The 18689-nt window shown below is 49.2% G+C and overlaps 6 protein-coding genes and 2 non-coding genes across 8 annotated transcripts; 5 read left to right on the top strand and 3 right to left on the bottom strand.

Moving 5' to 3' along the window:
• Window positions 1–521: 521 nt before the first annotated feature.
• On the top strand, window positions 522–1795 carry ASPBRDRAFT_119637 (uncharacterized protein; the record flags this gene model as incomplete). Its single annotated transcript, XM_067617269.1, has 2 exons — window positions 522–751; window positions 820–1795. The coding sequence occupies 2 exons, from the start codon at window positions 522–524 to the stop codon at window positions 1793–1795; spliced, it is 1206 nt and encodes a 401-aa protein (XP_067482609.1).
• An 844-nt stretch (window positions 1796–2639) lies between these two features.
• Window positions 2640–2711, top strand: ASPBRDRAFT_t79. Its single transcript has one exon. It is a non-coding gene; the product is annotated as a tRNA-Ala (tRNA).
• A 3256-nt stretch (window positions 2712–5967) lies between these two features.
• ASPBRDRAFT_148194 (pepsin-like aspartic protease) lies at window positions 5968–7469 on the top strand (the record flags this gene model as incomplete). Its single annotated transcript, XM_067619284.1, has 3 exons — window positions 5968–6415; window positions 6471–7331; window positions 7389–7469. The coding sequence occupies exons 1-3, from the start codon at window positions 6071–6073 to the stop codon at window positions 7464–7466; spliced, it is 1284 nt and encodes a 427-aa protein (XP_067482608.1). The 5' UTR covers window positions 5968–6070.
• Window positions 7470–7667: 198 nt separating this feature from the next.
• Window positions 7668–9657, bottom strand: ASPBRDRAFT_40658 (uncharacterized protein). Its single transcript, XM_067624405.1, has 3 exons — window positions 8978–9657; window positions 8547–8920; window positions 7668–8484 (listed from the first exon to the last, which is right to left on the bottom strand). The coding sequence occupies exons 1-3, from the start codon at window positions 9172–9174 to the stop codon at window positions 7724–7726; spliced, it is 1332 nt and encodes a 443-aa protein (XP_067482607.1). The 5' UTR covers window positions 9175–9657; the 3' UTR covers window positions 7668–7723.
• Window positions 9658–13123: 3466 nt separating this feature from the next.
• On the top strand, window positions 13124–14154 carry ASPBRDRAFT_53271 (uncharacterized protein; the record flags this gene model as incomplete). Its single annotated transcript, XM_067627038.1, has 3 exons — window positions 13124–13297; window positions 13469–13591; window positions 13639–14154. The coding sequence occupies 3 exons, from the start codon at window positions 13124–13126 to the stop codon at window positions 14152–14154; spliced, it is 813 nt and encodes a 270-aa protein (XP_067482606.1).
• Window positions 14155–15703: 1549 nt separating this feature from the next.
• Window positions 15704–16672, bottom strand: ASPBRDRAFT_484273 (uncharacterized protein). The gene has a single exon (XM_067626087.1). The coding sequence runs from the start codon at window positions 16477–16479 to the stop codon at window positions 15862–15864; it is 618 nt and encodes a 205-aa protein (XP_067482605.1). The 5' UTR covers window positions 16480–16672; the 3' UTR covers window positions 15704–15861.
• Window positions 16673–16864: 192 nt separating this feature from the next.
• ASPBRDRAFT_119245 (hemolysin III family protein) lies at window positions 16865–17950 on the top strand (the record flags this gene model as incomplete). The annotated part of the gene is made up of 3 exons (XM_067617236.1): window positions 16865–17452; window positions 17507–17737; window positions 17789–17950. 3 exons carry the CDS (start codon window positions 16865–16867, stop codon window positions 17948–17950), a joined length of 981 nt encoding a protein of 326 aa, XP_067482604.1.
• Window positions 17951–18412: 462 nt separating this feature from the next.
• ASPBRDRAFT_t75 lies at window positions 18413–18502 on the bottom strand. Its single transcript has one exon. It is a non-coding gene; the product is annotated as a tRNA-Asp (tRNA).
• Window positions 18503–18689: the final 187 nt, after the last annotated feature.

Here is an 18689-nt window from a genome sequence, read left to right as displayed (position 1 = left end):
AGGCAGTCAGTCCTCCGTAGAGTAGTATTTATTCATTCCATTCCCTTGAGCTCTCAGCAAATGATTTGAAACTGATGAATTGTTGACAAGTGCTGACTACTACTATCTTATACAGTCCGTCTATCTCCTTGACTGACTTGAGATCAAGCATTGCACGGTGACTGACTATGATGGTGTCAGATTCCACTTACACTATAGAATTCCCCCAACTGGGCCTGTCATTCGCTGCGGCGGCCCACTCCGCGATAAGGACATCTGAAGTTTTTCTCTTTTAGTTGCGGTTTAGTTGCGGTTTAGTTGGTCTGGCCTGGTCGGGTCGGCCTGCTTTAAATCTCCTCTCGTCCCCGCTTCTGCTTTCTTTTCTTCCTTTTTTCTTCTTTGCGCCCTTTGGTCCTGGCAGTGAACGACTTTGGAGCTTTGCGTTCACATTTGCTGGCGAAAAGCTCCATTTGATACCCTTTTTCGCATTTCCCCCGGTTACTTGTTCCCGTGCGATCGTCGCATTCTGAGGCTTCCCCGCCATGTCTGCCGATAATGAAAAGTCCGCGGCCGTCGCCGACGTGCAGCCCCAACCCCAATATCCCGCGGAGAAGAATGAGCAGGTGCACACGGTGACCGAGTCGTCGGAGCAGACCAGTCACTCGCAAGATCAGGAGGCTCAGCAGGAGCAGCAGCAGCCAACCCGGGGTCGCGCGGCCAGGCTATTTGCCTACATGAAGACCCGCGATTTCTGGTTGGTTTTGATTTTGGGGTGAGTGTGCATTTTTTTTCCTCTTAAATACCCACAAGAGCTGCCAAATACTAATCATCCTACAACAGTCAAATTATCGCGCTGGCCGACATCAGCTCCTCCACCTTCTCGTCCCTCCTCTCCAACGCTGGCAACAGTATTCCCGCCTTCCAGACCCTCTGGATCTACATCCTGCTCAACCTCGTCTACACCAGCATTACTCTCTACAAGTACGGATTTAAGAAATGGTTTCGGATGCTGTACACCGACTGCTGGCGGTACTTCATCCTTTCCTTCCTGGATGTCGAAGGCAACTATTTCATGGTGCTCGCCTACCGCTATACCTCGCTGCTTAGCGCTGAGCTGTTCAGCTTCTGGACCATCATCTGTGTCGCTATCATCTCCTTCATCTTCCTGCGCGTCCGCTACCACATCACCCAGTACATTGGGATCTTCCTCGCCTGCGGTGGTCTGGGCATGCTCATCGCCTCCGACTACCTGCGAGGTGCCAATTACCCCGCCCAGGATCAAGTGAAGGGTGACCTGTTTGCTCTCCTGGCCTGCACCATCTACGCCTTCAGCAACCTGTTCGAAGAGTTTATGGTTTCCAAGCGGCCCATGTATGAGGTCGTCGGCCAGATGGGCTTCTGGGGGATGTTCATCAATGGCGTACAGTGCGCCATCTTCGACCGAAACTCCTTCCACGGCGCCACCTGGGACAATAAAGTGGGCGGGTACATTGCCGGATATACCATTGTGCTGTTCATCTTCTACACGCTGGCACCGATCATGCTGCGTGTCTCTTCGGCCATGTTCTTCAACATCTCGTTGCTGACGATGAACTTCTGGGGCTTGATCATCGGTATTCAGGTGTTCCATTACTCGGTCCAGTTCTTGTACCCGATCGCCTTCGTGCTCATCGTCATTGGGCTGTTTGTGTACTTCATTATGGAGGGCGAGATGGGCGAGGCGGCGAAGCCGTGGCTAGGAAAGGACCAGGAGCGCGGAGTGGATGGTGTGGGAACGGGTCGTCGCGCGCAGCAGACGGGACATGCGATTGTCTAGACGGGGGTGGTATGAGATTGATGTTGCATGGGAACAAAAAGTTTATTTGGTTTTCTATATCTACTTCACCTTAATATATAGTATTGGTGCTAAAGTCTGCTGTGCAAGACAGAAAGTAATGAAATATGAGTGATTTTGATGTTATTCCCTTAAATTTAGATCCCAACATAGCTAAATTTCAGCTCCAGTGGTGCCACACCCACCCTGGAGAGATGACGCTCCTGCCACACCAGCAAGACTATTTCCACACCGGCCTTCGCTCATGGCACATCATGCCGCCTACTCTCGAAGGTAAGGCTCAATAACTAGTTACCGCCTGCTACGATATTCTCATTCATGCCTGGGGCCAGGAAATAATCGCCTCGGGCAGTAATATAATATCTATTAGAGATGGGCAGCTGACCCAAGTAGATAAATACAAGCAATATAGTCTATATGATCTCCAATAGATATAAACAGTATATATCCTTTGTAAGATTAGGTGGCCCTCCTCTCTCTTACACTAAACAGGCCTCTGGGGTCTTGTTGGAAGCCAATAATCTGTTTAAAGCAATACCGTAGCTAGTTAAATATATATATATATAACCAACGAACCTTAGTATATCTTTTCCTACGCTTCGAACAATGGCCCAAGCAGTAAACTGGGAGCCAGGTAATAATCAAAATAAAACAGCATATGATAAAGTTTCTATAATATATACTAAGAATAAACCTTATCTTTTAGTGTAGGCGGCAGGTAGGTAGAAGACTGTGAGGGTGCGATATAACTTGAAGCAGCTGCTTTGTAGTTTGAAGTGCTTCGCTTCCTTGATAAATGATAAGATCCACCCACCTTTCATCAAATGGGGCTGTGGTTTAGTGGTATAATATTCCCTTAGCATGGGAGAGGTCCGGGGTTCGATTCCCCGCAGCTCCATTTTTTGTCTTTTTTGACTTCTTACCCTTCCTTAACGGGTCGTACTCAGTGCAGGCTGTCTTGTCTGACTCAGTTGAATTCATTCTCTTTTTGTGGGCTGATTCGACGAGGAACTATAAGTCGGAATTACTACAGGGTCGGCTATTGCATATCTTCAGACTTCCTTGCTTCCCCCTTCACCTTGGGGTCTTTCTTCCTCACTTTCACCCTCATGTAGTAGTCACTGAAGGCAGTTGTTGTTAGTTAGTTAATCAAGATAGAGAGAGAGTGACTCAGATAGCATGAATCAAGCCCTGGTTGTGACTGTTGAGGATTCAATATAGTAAGGCTGCTTCACCTTTCTCTCCCTTGGGCTCGTCTATATAAAGCTTCCTCTTTTCTTCTTCCTTCCTTTCTTCCTCTTACTTCCTTTCCCTCAGAGCAATCAATCAAACTTAAATTTAGAAAGGAAACTGCTATACAGTTTCTTAAGCTATATCCCACAAATATAGAAACGTTATCCACCTTCGATATGGACACTTCTCAAACCTATGAAAAATAGCCTATGATATCCCTCCTAGGAAGGCTCGATTTTTAGTCTATACAAGACTAAACGATATAGAAAGAATTATATGCTCAGTAACAAAGTTAAGCCACCTCAGCCCAATACTACTCGCACCCCAAACACAAAGGCTGCTTCTAGCGCAGGCTCGATCCTCCCATCCATGCAGCCAACCCAGATAGCGCTTCGCCATCGATCAAGACACAGTTAACGTCCTGATTGATCAGGTGTGATTCTACGTCGCGATAAGAAAGACGTCGTAATCTCCCCCTCGTGATGATAGTGCCAGGTGTGGTGCTGACAAGCCCGCACCTGGGGGCTCGAACCTTCGTCCTCTGCACGTGGCCGCTGAGACTAATAACACCTTAGCAGGCAACCGAAATGGGGGTGTTTGAGGATAGATTAGCTAGCGAAAGATGCAGTTAATTCCTCTGTTGGAGAATGGCTAACTCAATATTGAGATGGTCACGGTTGAGCCATCCGATGAGTATTAGCTGTGAGGAGAGCTCAACCACTGGATGTGAGCTTTGAACCTGCGTCCCTTGACTGTGGCCGCTGGGAGGAATAGTACCTCAGCAGGCAACCAGAACGGGGAAACTAGGTGACATTCAACCGCCGGAAGAGGCGCTCGATGGTCCTTATGAAAATGGCTAACTCAATATCGAGATGTCTAAGGTTGAGCCATCCCGCGAGGATCAGTAGGACGCTAGTCCTGAGACTGATTCGTAAGTCTTCTCAATACTTGATATGTCTCTGGTCGGATAGAATGAGCTAACTGTCATTTGCAGGCGGGATGGCATGGGTCATGCCGAGAGGGCATGCCATCGCACGATCCGGCGAAAACCAGCAGGATGCTTAGAATTCTGAAACTGGTTAATCAGTGCGATCAAAACTTTATTTCCCTCATAGTATGTAGGACATACTACCTCTCTTCGCAGGCTGGATGGTGCGTTGCGCCGTCTGAAGATCGGAGGCAAGTTCTCTTCTCAAAACAAGAATGCTTGACATTAGCTAATGCGTAATTCTCAATAGCAAAACGGACGCTCTAAACCTGCCTCCTCCCTCTAAAATCCCAGCAGAAACTTGGTCCAATGTTGCATAGACTTCAAGTGGATGCGGGTACCTGTGTCGCACCCAGCAGATTGACAGGTCTCCAGCGATAGAAGCTCATACCTCATCGTGGTGCTGGAGTCTAGTAGCCCTTGTGGGCGAAGCTAAGATGAGCTTTTTCAAGTATTCCCGAGGCCATTCTTTCTAGCCGTAGCCACCTGGGGTTAGTATTGTGTAATGGCTCATGGATGAAATATCCTCAGTTGAAAGAGAGAGAGAGAGAGAGGCTGTGGGGGTGGAGGTAGGTGGAGAGGAAGAGAAAGGAAGTGGGAAAAGAACGGCGCGTGGTACTTCCCCATGTGCGATGTCTAGAAGAGGAAGTCATGATGGACATGTCATATGTCGCCTTTGATGAACGGTCAGTCACTATACCTCTCCGGTACCCCGTATTTGTTTGGTCAACGAAATGAAACAGTCGAATCGCTGCGAATTCATTCATTCCACGCTCTTCTTCGAAGAGAGTTTAGTTTCACAGCTACAGAGTATCCTATAATACCTCTTTAGACCATTAAATTCTGCAGGACATGATATGAATATTAAGCACTGGAATGACGACACTGGGAAAATAAGAAACCAACCTCCATGAGGTGATTCCAGGCATGGTTTGCGTGCAACTATGACTAGTTACATAGGCAGCTTTGCATCGCGATCATCGTATATCATTCCACAGATAGATCCCCTCATTCTGTGTCTTCTTGACATCATCTTTTTTTGACCAGTATCATAAACAATCCATAGCTAGTAAGAGATTGTTGTGATGAATGAGCCATTTCTTGAGTCTTGCTGCTCCGCATCCTGCAGCCTTTGGTGTCTGCATAAGGGAGGTCGATAGCAGCTGAACTTAGGATATGGTTTCGGTGTAGACATACAGAATGACCAGAAAATAGCTCAATCGTGCATCTCTTTGTCTCTCAAGATCTGTGTTGGATATGCTATTAAAAACACCAGAAGATGGAGCCAGAGCCACCCGGTTAGGGTCGGGCCGCCCGGGAGGAGAACAACAATAAGGGACAGTATTTCAATGATGGGGGGAAGGGAGGCAGAGGAAGAGAGTGGCGACAAGACAATCCACACACGACACCAATTTTAACCGAAACTAACAAGATAAATCGCATCACATCATGAAGACGATCTGCGTAATTATGATAAGAGACTCAACCAATAACACACTTTCACAGATAGTGGCTGACCTGAAGCAATTCGGGGAGGAGGCGCCAAGCTCGACGATCATCGGAGCTTGAGAGGCCAACGGGACACGATGACAGGCTCGTCGCACCACGCCACTAACTGCCCTAACAGAAGTCGGCCTGAATAGTGCGACGAATGTCCCGGTTCTGGGCCTCCACGATAAGATAAGTCATGGGCTTATCGCGTCATCGGCGCCGATCTCGCGATCAGCTGAAACCAATCATTCAAGCAATTCGCATCACCCGACTGGGGGCGAGATTCCAGGACCAGCTGAAAGGGTCGGCTGCCGAGACGGTCAGTGAGTGCAATGCAGGAAATGGAGAGGGGGAGAATGACGTCTCAATCTTGGGTCACTCACGATGTAACTAACTAGACAGCTAGTAGTTAGCTGCTAGCTAGCTAGGTAGTGGTTTTAAAAGGCCGGTGTTTTCTCTTGTTCTGTCTCGCCCTTTTCTCTTCGTCCCATAACCACTCTCTTCTATACTACTTGTCCTCCACTTTCCATAAAGCATCTCCCATCATGGCTACCAAAATTAAGCTCATCCCTAACCTCAATTACAAGCGTTCTGGCACCAAGTCCTATGTGCACTTGATGCGCAAGTACCGCTTCCATCCCACCAAGCCTGGTCCCTACACTCTCAGCAGCTCCATCCACCAGACCGGTCGACCCTACACTCAAAAGCCCATTGGGGGCCGAGCCCATATCCGCCAGGTGGTGCGGAAGAAGAGCACCACCAGCGACGAAGTTGGCGAGGTCCCAGCCGAAGACGTGCAGAATGACTCCATGTACCTGGCGACCGTGGGAATCGGAACCCCAGCACAGAACCTGAAGTTGGATTTTGACACTGGTTCGGCTGATCTTTGGGTACAACCCCTTTAGAACAAAATGGAACGAGATTCATCGTGACTGACGGATCTAGGTCTGGTCCAACAAACTCCCTTCAACGCTTCTATCTGAGAACAAGACCCATGCGGTCTTCGATTCATCCAAATCGAGCACCTTCAAGACCTCGGAAGGTGAATCCTGGCAGATCTCCTATGGAGATGGATCCTCCGCATCAGGAAGCGTCGGCACCGACGACGTCAATATCGGCGGCGTAGTAGTCAAGAATCAAGCCGTTGAGCTGGCGGAGAAGATGTCCAGCACCTTCGCCCAAGGTGAAGGTGACGGATTGCTCGGCCTAGCATTCAGTAACATCAACACGGTGCAGCCAAAGTCCGTGAAAACGCCCGTCGAGAACATGATCCTGCAGGATGACATTCCCAAGTCGGCTGAGCTTTTCACGGCCAAGCTGGATAGTTGGCAGGACACTGATGAAGAATCGTTCTACACCTTTGGCTTCATTGACCAGGATCTGGTGAAGACGGCAGGCGAAGAGGTCTACTACACCCCTGTCGATAACAGCCAAGGCTTCTGGCTCTTCAACTCGACCTCTGCGACGGTAAATGGCAAGACCATTAACCGTTCGGGTAACACCGCCATTGCTGATACTGGTACGACGCTGGCGTTGGTGGATGATGACACGTGTGAGGCGATTTATGGTGCAATTGACGGGGCGTATTACGATCAGGAAGTGCAGGGCTGGATCTATCCTACCGATACGGCGCAGGATAAGCTACCCACTGTGTCCTTCGCCGTAGGCGAAAAGCAGTTTGCGGTTCAGAAGGAGGACCTGGCCTTTTCGGAGGCGAAGACAGGCTATGTCTATGGAGGAATCCAGAGCCGTGGGGACATGACCATGGACATCTTGGGTGATACCTTCTTGAAGAGCATTTATGCGGTAAGTGTATTGGTTCACTGTTGACACAGATATTGAAGCTCACTAACTGGGTTGCAGATCTTTGATGTCGGCAATCTCCGCTTTGGAGCTGTCCAGCGCGAGGAGTTGCGTCAGAGCCTGAAATCCTCAGAGTAGACGAGTGATGGCCCATTATGCTTTTATGATTTATGCTATGTTATGTAGTTGCTGTGATTTCGGGAGTCTGGAACAATGGCTGACTTCCAACCAATTTTCAATACTTACCGGGTCTCGTCTTTTCGGTTGAAGGTTAACGACCTCTGTGATCAGGGGGATGTATGTAGTAAAGCACATATAAATAAAGTACTTCGTACCTTTCTGTGTTCCCAGTTCCTCTGATCTGAAGCACAAACGAAGCCATCGCGAGTTTCTGATCAGAGCTTCCACCCTGCCCCGTCCTTCCACTTCCACACCCTCAACGTCACAAAACATACCATTCCAGCTGCTACCGTGGCAGCCGCAAACAGCTGCCCCTTCCAGAAAACAGCATGTTCGAGATCCAACAATGCCCCAGCAATAGGATTGCCAATCAGAATGCCAAGCCCCGCGAATATGAAAGACATGCCCATCCGCGTCCCCATAATAGCCATATTCGGGCACAATACCGCCAGAACGGGAGGCAACAGGGCGACAACCGTTCCGGATGCGAAGCCATAGATAGAAGCAAAGACGATGGCGCCGGCGTTACTGTGTATGCCCATCCATGCGAATGCGAGGATGGTAACCACGAGACTCACGATAATCATAACATTCAGCGATCCCAGACGATCGGCGAGCATGTTGGGCGCAATCCGGCCGAAGAATGAAGAGGCACTGAGAATGGAAAGGATGTAAAAGGAGATGTTATCGCCTGCATGGAGGTAGGTGGTGAAATATGTCGGGAGATAGAAGTAGGGGAAATAGAGCCCCACAAGGTCGAAGAAGGCCGCGAGGCAGTAGATGAGGAAAGGAGTCTCACGGAAGGCCGTGGGGTCAAGGAGCCGACGAGCTTGCGTAGGGGGTGGAAGGCGCGATTTCATCACCGCTATGCAGAAGAGGAGGCTGGCCATGGCAATGAAAGCAATGATACGGGTTGTCCAGCCGAACCCGACGCGGTCGATCAGTCTGTGGAACACGATTGGAAATATAATAGCGCCTATCATATGGGTTTTAGATGAATATAGTTCGGTGGAACTGTTTGAGGGAGACAAGGCCTACCGACGCTGCCCCCTGATGCGGCAGTTCCAGTGGCCACGGCTCGTCGGGAGGTAAAATACGTGACGGGTATAGCAACGCTAGGGATGAAGAGAAAGCCAGAACCCATGCCGACGGCGACGCCGTGAGCTAGAAAGAATTGGTAGTACTTCTTGGATAACGAGGTCATCATCAGTCCGAACACGATCAGAAACGTGCCTGCTATTATCAAGAACTTGATATGTCCTCTATCAAAAATCGGACCAATGAAGATTCCCAATGAAAGTAAGAGGAAACTTTGAACCGTTCCGATCCAGGCAATGGAAGATGGGGAGTAATCTTTCAGCAGGCTTGTTTCATAGTAGCTTTGGTAAACGCCGAATGTATTGATTATGCCCCTGTAGTACTCGGTTTTAGTGCACGGGTCAGCACAGGAACAATTCAGGTAGACAGACCAGGAGTTGAAGAAAAGGAAAAAAGCGCCAGCTACCTGTAGCCAGGCAGCGATGCCTCCATCGGGTGGAGGAGGGGGTAGAGGAGCAGGGTCATGATCCACCGAGAGTTTTTCTATTTCTGCGGTATTCGGTTCAGCTACAAGATCTGCGGATAGGGGGCGTATCGAAGAATCGTCGTTATCTGAGGGGACAGCCATGGTTAAACTCTGAAAGGAGAATGTTGGGAAGTCAACGAAGAGTATCCTCAGTAGAGGTCGGCCGGGTCGACAACATCATATTGTAATACTAATCAAGCGCCCAAAGTGTTTGCAGTCCATGAAAAAATTCTACAACCGACCAAGGTGTTGTCAATAATTGAAGTAAGGAGAAGAGCGATCGACATGCTCGTTCCTGTCTTCCTGGGGAGGAAAATAGAGAGCGTAATGGAGATCACTGAAGCTTAACACCTGCAGAAACCTCATATTGGCTGTTACGTTGCAGCTGATGAAGCAGCATGAGGAAACAGCGGTGCGAAGGCTGCATGATCTGATCAGGTGTTGTGACCGAACTGGTTCAATGCAAAAACTATTTGTAAGTTTATTTTCCGACCATAAGCACTATAAGGTTCGATACCAGTCAATCAGATCACGCCGAGGTCGGCACAAAGGCATTTCACAGTTTAGATCCGGAGAACATATCCGTCTGCGCCAGGGCCTTTGGTGACAGGCTTGGATATGGAAAAGCTGGCGAAGCATCGGATCTTGCTGACCCTGATTCATTCGCCAAAAAGCCAGATGTCCCCTTGAGTAACCGCAATTTTAGCTCGCTTCGAATATAGGGCAAGCTGAGCCTCCCGAGAGCCACCACTGGAAAGACGAAGCCAGTAGACAAAACGCGGTGATCTCGACCCTCCTGAAGTGAAAGACCCATCTCTCCAGTATGCCATTGCCTTATCTGGCTGAAGAACCTACTTCAATGACATGATTCTGTACGTGGCCGGATCTTGCGTCCAAGTGAACCGTAGGATTGCTCTGCTGTGTAACAAGGCTTTATTGACTGAGTTTTGCATTACCGATTATCGATAGTCTGGAGCGTAGCCGATTAGCATCAATAATTCGTCAATACCAGCTGGCTGTCTGCGCATCTGATTGTTCTTGGAGAGCAAAGCTTGTCATCTCCATTCGCCTTGCAGAGAAACTCGAGAGATGACGTGCTTACATGTTTGTAAATCTGTATGAGCGGTAGGACATTTTGATGTTTTCCGAGGACGATTTGAAGACAAGAATTCAGACATGGTAACCATTGATCTATGATGTTCTTTGATCAGGCCCCACATAGCATAGACTAAGCGACCGTTCCAATGAATCTCAGCCAGAGGGAGGCAGAATGGGAGGATGGGAGGTGGGGTCGGGGAGACCTCAGATGAGACGGCTAGCTTGTCGGCCGGCTGTTGCCGAGCCGTTTAGTTATAAACCGCGATCGGGGTCTGCAACTAACCATTAAACGAAACGCACAATCGCCGGGGAGCCACCTACACCGTATTTTTGTTCTACACAGTCCTCTATAGGGCAATTTCATCGAAGCTATCATATTTCCCGCATTATCGGTGTCTAGGATAATTTTTCAAACTGTAGAACTTCGGGGAACATAGCTTTCATTCACCCGTCCCAGCTGTTTCGGACTATATAGTGTAGACTACCCTCTGGACGGCCCGCAGACTGTATTGTTATCTCGAGGTCTCTGTAAAATACACAGACACTTGTTCCTATTGAATAAGTACTTGTAAGACATGCGTCCGAATAATCCAGAGGTCAAGGTGTCATGGGCCAGGGCATGTGTAGTTTCATCACTATCTTGGAAATGGTCGCCATCCGCGCATGGCAACAAGGAATCCTGGGCTGGCCAGAAGGCAGAAGATCTATACCCACCAAGAAGCCGGATAAGAGATAGATTGCATCATTGGGCTCAACACATTTGATTACCGAGGACAGCGACAGGAAAAATACCCGCAAGTCTGGGTGATGGATACCCAGGTTGAAATCAGGGATGGCAGCATGAGCATGCATGTTAAGGAGGATTATCTCCAAGACCCGCCAGTCTATTGAAGTTGCTACCCTCCTTGAAGATGAGACACTACCAGAGTCTCCACAGCTGAAGCGGGTAGGTTGATAGACACATGGAACCATCCCGCCACAGTCAACTGAAATTTGGCATCCATGCAGAGAAATCACAGTGGTTGGTCTCCTAGGGGATACGATCAGCGTCGCAACAAGTAGGCGACATGTGTCGGTAAGCTGACGCACGAGTGCAATGATAACCGAAATCTAATGCGCCTGTTGACTATCAGCCCCTTTAGATGGGTTGGGATGATCAAAATTTTCCTATAACAAAGACTAGCCGGCAATCCTTCAGGGAACCCACTTGAAGGCCTGGGAGATATTGCGCCATATGACTGAGTCCTAGCCCACCTTGTTGATTTCGGCGGTCAATCCCCGATCGTGTCATTCTCCCATTTGCGGCACATTGGTCAAATCCCGAAGCCAGGCCAATTCATTGAAAATATGCCTGGAGTGCGACCCCTTCCGCGGCGGTTGGTCCAGGCACGTGGGGGCCAGCAAGCCTATCAGTGTCGCAGGAAATTCTTTAGACACTGCTGCAGACAGAAGCTTATCAGCAATCGCAGGGAGATTCTAGACCAGACAATAGGCCGTAGCTGTTTGAGTGCTGTTGAATGTGAAGTGCCCGTGGAGTGGGTGGTTATGGCAAAACATACACCTCATTCAGTATGTAGGTCCGATAAGGTTTTCCTACCCGAGGGGTCCGACTGGTAAGCACCCATGGCAGCAGTGGCGCATTTCCAGGACACCGGATAGGAGATAGTGTACGAGCCAATGGTAAGACGGTAGAACTAGCGTCTTGTTGAGGAAATTTCTGTGGGATCAAAAACCTTGAGGTTAATTTCCTGGCCGGATTGGTGAGGGGCGCGGAAGAATAGGAGAGAGAGAGAGAGAGAGAGAGAGAGAGAGAGAGGGAGAGAGAGGGGCAAGAGAGCTAAAGACTAGAACAGAAAATGCCAAACAAACATTTCTTGGAATTTGGCGCACTATTGCCTTTGGATCCCCTCTTTCGCTCCCAGCCACCTCGTTTTTCTGGCGGGTTGGCCCTGGCTTTGTTGCGCTGACTGACTTTTTTCGCCCCTTTTACGCCCATGGTCCGGGCGCATTGGCGTGCAAAACAACCGCGATGGGAGCTGTGTGCCGCTGTAGAAACCAGGGACTGAAGACAGGGTGGTGCACGGAGATGAATTGGTGATGGTTGTGTTAGCCTGAAACTTGCATGGAAATATTAGCTATAGTTTGAATCTAGTCATGAATGCCCAACATTGGAGCTATGACCTCTGCTTGCGACTGCATCTATTGCAGATGGTGGGTAGCTAGTAATTGGATGACATTTCCCCTTAATCAGGATATCTATCAAGCGATAACCTCAAAAGAATTCCCTCATTGGTGACATTCATGTGATGTAAAAGAGTGGAGTGCATATGCAGAGCACAGAAGCATTGACATTGCTAATCCGTCACAAGCGACTCAAAGGGTAAGCGACAAGTCTGCGACCGTTCTATAGAATCGATCATGATAGACAGGAGACAAGGATTGTCAGGGCCCTATGACGGGAGTTCCTGGTCAACAGGATCGACCACGTTAGCGTCTTATCACGCAAGATAAGCCGGCGGTCGCATTTGCCACAGACGTGATGGGATCTGCGGATAGCACCGGCTCTGGTGGGAAGGATCGCCACCAGGGTACGTACGATGTTTCTATGAACAGAGCACGTCGTGGAGGCTGTGATGGTACGAATTGGATGTGTCACCCAGTGATCTCCGACAATCCAGACTTGGGGGAAAAGTGGAGGGAACCATAAGAGGAATTAAAAGTGCGTGTGAGTGTGACTGTGACAGCGAGTCGAGAAACTGAGACGGTGACAGAAATCTCCACCCGAGTATCCGAGAATAGAAAAAAACAAAAACGGCGGACAAAAACAAAACAGACACAAGAAATCCAAAATAGAAAATCCAACAGAAAGAAAAAGACTGGCGAGCTTATCATTTCCACGTGCCCGTGCACGGACTGTTTGCATGGGCTTCTGGAACATTGGCGCTCTTTCGCCATGATTCAATGGCTGATGCGGCCGGTCCCTTTTACAATGATATTTTTCTATAATATTCCACTTTCGTATCAGAGTGTGATTGTTTCGAGTCCAGATGCACTGTCCACACACGCAGTCCATTGGCCACGAGTGTCTGCATCATCAGACGCGTCTCAGGAACTGCAGAGAGAGCAGGTTCACTAGGAGGGACCCGCGATTGGGCTGTGTTTGTCGGCCTGAATTGCGGGCTGGAACAGTCGGTCTCCACCGGGCGATCCACTGCGTCGCCGATTTGGCTTTGGCAGACCGAGTTCTAGAGCGTTCGCCCACCAGGTTTTCCTGTCCCATGACCTGGCGGTTATCAAGCTTGCTCATCCTCCACCCTGTCAAGATGTATATAGACCTTCCCCGACCAGCTCGGAGAGATTTTTTCTGACATCCAGACAAGCCAAAGCCAAATCTCCTTCTTCTTTCCCTCTCCCATTTCGGGTGCGGGACTCTGCATCTGCCCCTCCATTAGCACACGCAGCAGAGAGGCATACAGAACTACGCTACACCATACAATGTCCTACAATTCCTCCTCCCGCTTTTCCAGATCACCATCTCCCGCTCCTCGTACCAGACGACCCTCTCCCTTGGAAAGAACTTCGTTGCACCTCCGTCTCAGCCTGCTCTCCGGCGAGAAGTATGAACAGGAAAGCAGTGCCAAAGAACCCGATCTCCGTCGCTGCCTCAGTCATGCCCACATCCACGCCAAATCTATGGCTATGGTCAAGCGCGACATCCGCGTCCACATCCGCTCCATGGGCATGGCCATGGACGATGACAGCGACGAGGAGCTTCTCGATCACGAAATCCTCCCACCACCGCCGTCGCGCCGATCGTCGCGCAGCAGCTCCAAGGCCGCTGCGGCCCCACGGGTGACGGTGTCATCCCCTAAACCCAGCGAGAAATCGAGTCTGCTCGACAAGGGTCGCAAATGCTTGGAGAAGCTCTTTCCTCGCAAGAACAACGCGCATTTGGCTCAGTCTAGAGTTACCGTTGTCACTTGAAGCCCGTCCGTCTCTCCGCCTGCTCGTCTCTCGGTCTAAACCTCCCACCACTACTACTACTCATCGGTTTCGCCACCAACCCCTACTACCCATAGTATGATGATACTTATCTCTGCTTGTGGTAATCACGCCATACCGGGTACCGGGTACCTGCGCCCATCTTAATGGGGATTCACTATCCAGACTGCCCGTCAGAGTCTCCTATCAGTCCTATTCATCCCGCCAGTCCGTCCGAGACTAGCGCGCTCTCATCCGGTCGAGAGCCTTGACCTGACGCCGGTTTCTGGTTGTGAAGCCCATATCACTATCTCCTTTCCTCTCTTTTACCTCTATCTACCTTCCTCTATCATGTTCTTGAAGCGGGCTTCAACGACAACGATGTTCGGAAGTAATGTGTGCCAGTCACTATTTCCTTTGTTTACTTGTCTGAGCTTGGAGTTATAGCGTGCTTTATACTTGCCCAGCAATGGATACCAATTAGAGTATAGAAGAACCATAGATTAGATTCCAGAATCTATTTTGTCAGCGACATCGATCTTCCCTCTTGCTAAAAGTAGAGCCTCTTTGTGTTCCCATTACATCCTTAGACAATCCAAGTGACTCACCCAGACCACCACCACCACCACCACCACCTCGTCTCACACACGATCGCACAACGTACCCTTCCCGACACCCAAAAAACAACCAATCATTATAATATGCACCTCATGACTCACAGATGCTACTCGGCTTTCAAGCCACCTGGCACAACCCCCGCGCCGTGATTGGGAAAGAAAACTTCGGGCCGACGATAACACTGCCGGCTCTTGCAGCGGCTAACCTGATATTCAGCCTGAATCGCGATAGGCCGACAGTTCCGGGCCATCCCTGCATTGGCTGCACCTGCATAACCGAGACGAATCTCGGTCAGCGATGTCGTGCTCTGTTTTCCTTATGCCGTGCAATGCCGCGCGGGCCGCAATTGCGGTCCGACCGACTCTTACACCTTACACACTCCCCGAGGCGAAGATGCCAGTTCGGGCTTGTTAACGCCACCGAAGTCGTAAGTTGTTATCGTTTCTCATTGTTGAGTTTTATTGGCTGCTACCGATGATGAGAACTCATTGGAGTCTAGGCCAGTCATAGACTGTTTAGTAAGGAAAAAAAGAAGGAAGGTAAGTCTGGGCCACTCCGCGCTGTCCGCCAGCGGTCGCGCGGTTCGAAGAAGCTTTATTCGGCTGGATGTCACCAGTGGTCTTGACTAAAATATATTAAACTGACATGACTGGTTATCGACACAGATACAACCTGAAGAGAAACCGAAAATATAATACTAATGAAATATGAGGTGAAAGAGGAAAAGAAATGTGAGCACCCTGATAGATAGTCGGAAATCAGCAGTCAGATGGTACGCATTCGCTGCTAAAGCATGTTCCATGTCTTCAGAGATGCGGAATGAATGTTGTCCAATCCACAGTGTGGTAAGCGCTGACATCCAAAGCTCTCAGCCCAACAAAATCCTCGACGATTAAATATAGTCTTGCAGCAGCATATGTGCAAGCAAGGGGGAATATACTCCAGAATTCGGCTTTCAGTGGCAGTACTTTGGGGGCCTTCGCAGATTCCCTCGCCAGTCGCGCTTGCCCCACGTCTGCCAGCTTAGATTTCCAAAAGATCCTGCAGAAGAAGCGCTGCCAGCGTCCTATCCGATACCGAGCAGCAGACGTCTCAAAGATCCAGAACGCAACCGTGTTTGTGGACAAAAACATACTGCATACCCCATAAGCATGTCAGCAAAGGACCCGAGATTGCTACCGCCATCCAAAATAGCTGCCGACGGATGATATCCCATGGCTTCTCGTTTTGCGCAGGCACATTGAGACATAACATGGTGTACGTGCATATGAAGATAGTGAACAATCCAGACCATATAATGTCGATGGTCCCACGACAGTTTGGTCGATACACCCATCCATGAACGATGCCATGGGTGGTGGCAGCCACGGTAGAAGTCGTGGTGCATGTCGAGTTGTTCGACATTGGAGCCACCATTGAGTAGATGGGGGGTTCTTGCACTCTACTGTATTGAGACGAGGTGCTAGATCTTAGCGCTGAACGGATGAGACAATATGCTTGGAGTATATCACAGATTAAAGGCTGGTGGTGAGGGAGATGATATACCTTGCAGTTCAACTGAGAAAAGCCTGCTTGGAGATCTTTGCCTATCCACCTCAAAGGCGGGCTCGAGGAGGGTTGATATAGCAAATGTGGCGGAACTCCGCACGTCAGATACCGACAATGCGGCTGAGGAGCAGACCAATGAGGTATGCATCGAATCTTCTCCATCGAATACCAATGCGTGGTGTAACTGGGTGTCTGAGCATGGGTTGGGAAATATGGAGGGTGAAGCTAGACATAAGTCATAAGTACTATTAGTTCTATCTACCATATGGCACTCCGGGCACCCCTGTCAGTTCCCGTGCACGCTCGCTCATGATAGGCTCGTCGGCCTCATCCTGCAGGCACCCCTCCTGGGAGGCACACCCCGACAACTTGCTCCCAGCGCCTGGTGTGACTGAGGCTCGATGCCCTCCCAGCCAGCCGGGGTCTCCCCGGCTTAGTTCCTCTCAAACAAATTATCCTTCCAGTACAATCCGCACTCAATCCGCTCAACAATCGCCATACTTTGTACATTCGAATTTCAAACCCACAGAAACATACAATAATCGAGATGCAAGCGTCATTTGCGGACAGTCCATCGATAGCGGAAACACTCCCGCGCCAGCGGAAGCCCTCTCCTCTTCCCCCGGGAGTCGTCGCGGAAGAACCAGCAACACCAGAGAAAGTCTTCTTCGATGACGGTGCGCCGGCTCTTGTCTCCTATGACGAGATCCCCGAATGGTATCAAGACAATGAATTTATTCGACATGGGTATCGTCCCGTCTCCAATTCCACTCACGCGTGCTTTGCTAGTTGGCTGTATCTGCACAATGAAACCGTGAACATCTATTCGCATCTAGTTCCAGCCGTCTTCTTCCTGGCAGCAGAAGGCATGTTCTATCAATACCTCCAAGTCAAATATCCTGAAGCCACATTATCCGACCACGCAGTCTTTGCTTTCTTCCTCCTGACGGCTGTCATATGCTTGGGTCTGTCCACTACTTACCATACCTTGATGAACCACTCCCTCCAAGTGTCTGAACTGTGGTTGCGACTCGATTTTGTCGGTATCATCGTCCTGACTCTTGGCGATTTTGTCTCGGGAATCTACATGGTATTCTACTGCGAGCCTCTATTGCGACGGATATACTGGGGCATGGTATGTTCCCTTATCACACTACTTGGTGAATCAAAAGCTTATATAAATCAAAAGATCATCTCCCTAAGTTGCATCACAATAATGATCCTTGTGAACCCCAGATTCCAAGGCCCCCGTTGGCGCACCTTCCGTGTCTGCACTTTTGTCGGCACTGGACTATCTGGCTTCGCACCTCTGATACACGGTATCACTATCTTCGGCTTGGCCCAAATGATGATGCAGTCCGGCATGCCATACTACCTTGGCGAAGGAGGGCTCCTTATTCTAGGTGCATTCTTCTATACTGTTCGTACCCTAACTCCGAAGCGAGATCCGATACTGATAAAGTCATTCTAGATGCGGATTCCGGAATCAATCAAGCCTGGGAAATTCGACATATTCAGCTGCTCTCACCAGATATTTCATGTCCTGGTCGTCCTTGCCACCGTGGTCCAGCTAGTTGGCATTCTCTCGGCGTTTGACTATAACTACAACCATCGAGGTTGCAGGCTCCAGTGAAGCGACGGTGTCTCTCATCAGTCTCTTCATCATGACCGTCTAGATATCACGCTATATATGTCCAATCTTGATCTTTGATTCCCTTATACTTACTAGAGGTGATGGTATAGAAATAGAGTTCCATGTTTAGAGGACAACACAATGACATCGTACGTCTGGTTGTAAACACTTTTTATTTGTTTACTGAAGGTCATGCGCGTAACAGACCATGATATGAACCGAGAACGGCCGTTTCGACATGATATTACAAAGCATTCGTTATATAGTAGTGATAATATAGTAGGGAGGCTGCATGATCACATACATGAAACAGGTTAGTTACTTCGACCATGAATAAAGGGCACTTACAGATCTCAAAGAGACTCCGATATAAAAACAAAACCCCAAAGAACAAGATATTTATTCGGAAAGGAGCAAATAAGGATACAAAGAAACTAGAAACCGAAAAGAAAAAAAAGAAATCTCCCCGACTGGGAGTCGAACCCAGGTCTCCCGCGCTTGTTCCCGATAGGGATTGACAAGCGGAAATCATGACCGTTAGACCATCGAGGATTTCCTATTAATACGTGATGATATTTTCCATTAATAAGGAAGGCCACAATTGCACGACTTGAAAGAATTGGCCGCAACTGCGCTGTTGTCTCACAGTCCGGTTAGTATAAGACACAGAATTACCGCGGAAGCAAATAGAAGCTAGTAGCAAGGGTAGCTATTCGATCTCAATACCATGGCGTCTCAC

This window comes from Aspergillus brasiliensis (assembly GCF_001889945.1).
Source record: "Aspergillus brasiliensis CBS 101740 unplaced genomic scaffold ASPBRscaffold_3, whole genome shotgun sequence".
Taxonomy (NCBI): Eukaryota; Fungi; Ascomycota; class Eurotiomycetes; order Eurotiales; family Aspergillaceae; genus Aspergillus; species Aspergillus brasiliensis.
The sequence above is the reverse complement of the archived record's forward strand: the minus strand, read 5'-3'. Positions and strand labels throughout refer to the sequence as shown.

Excerpts from the sequence above, each read along its gene's own strand:
- ASPBRDRAFT_40658 (XM_067624405.1), bottom strand. The coding sequence starts at position 9,174 with ATGGCTGTCCCCTCAGATAACGACGATTCTTCGATACGCCCCCTATCC. Across the intron at positions 8,921-8,977 it reads TTCCTTTTCTTCAACTCCTG|GGGCATAATCAATACATTCG; the intron begins GTCTGTCTACCT and ends CGAGTACTACAG. Across the intron at positions 8,485-8,546 it reads CGCATCAGGGGGCAGCGTCG|GCGCTATTATATTTCCAATC; the intron begins GTAGGCCTTGTC and ends CCCATATGATAG.
- ASPBRDRAFT_484273 (XM_067626087.1), bottom strand. The coding sequence starts at position 16,479 with ATGGAGAAGATTCGATGCATACCTCATTGGTCTGCTCCTCAGCCGCAT.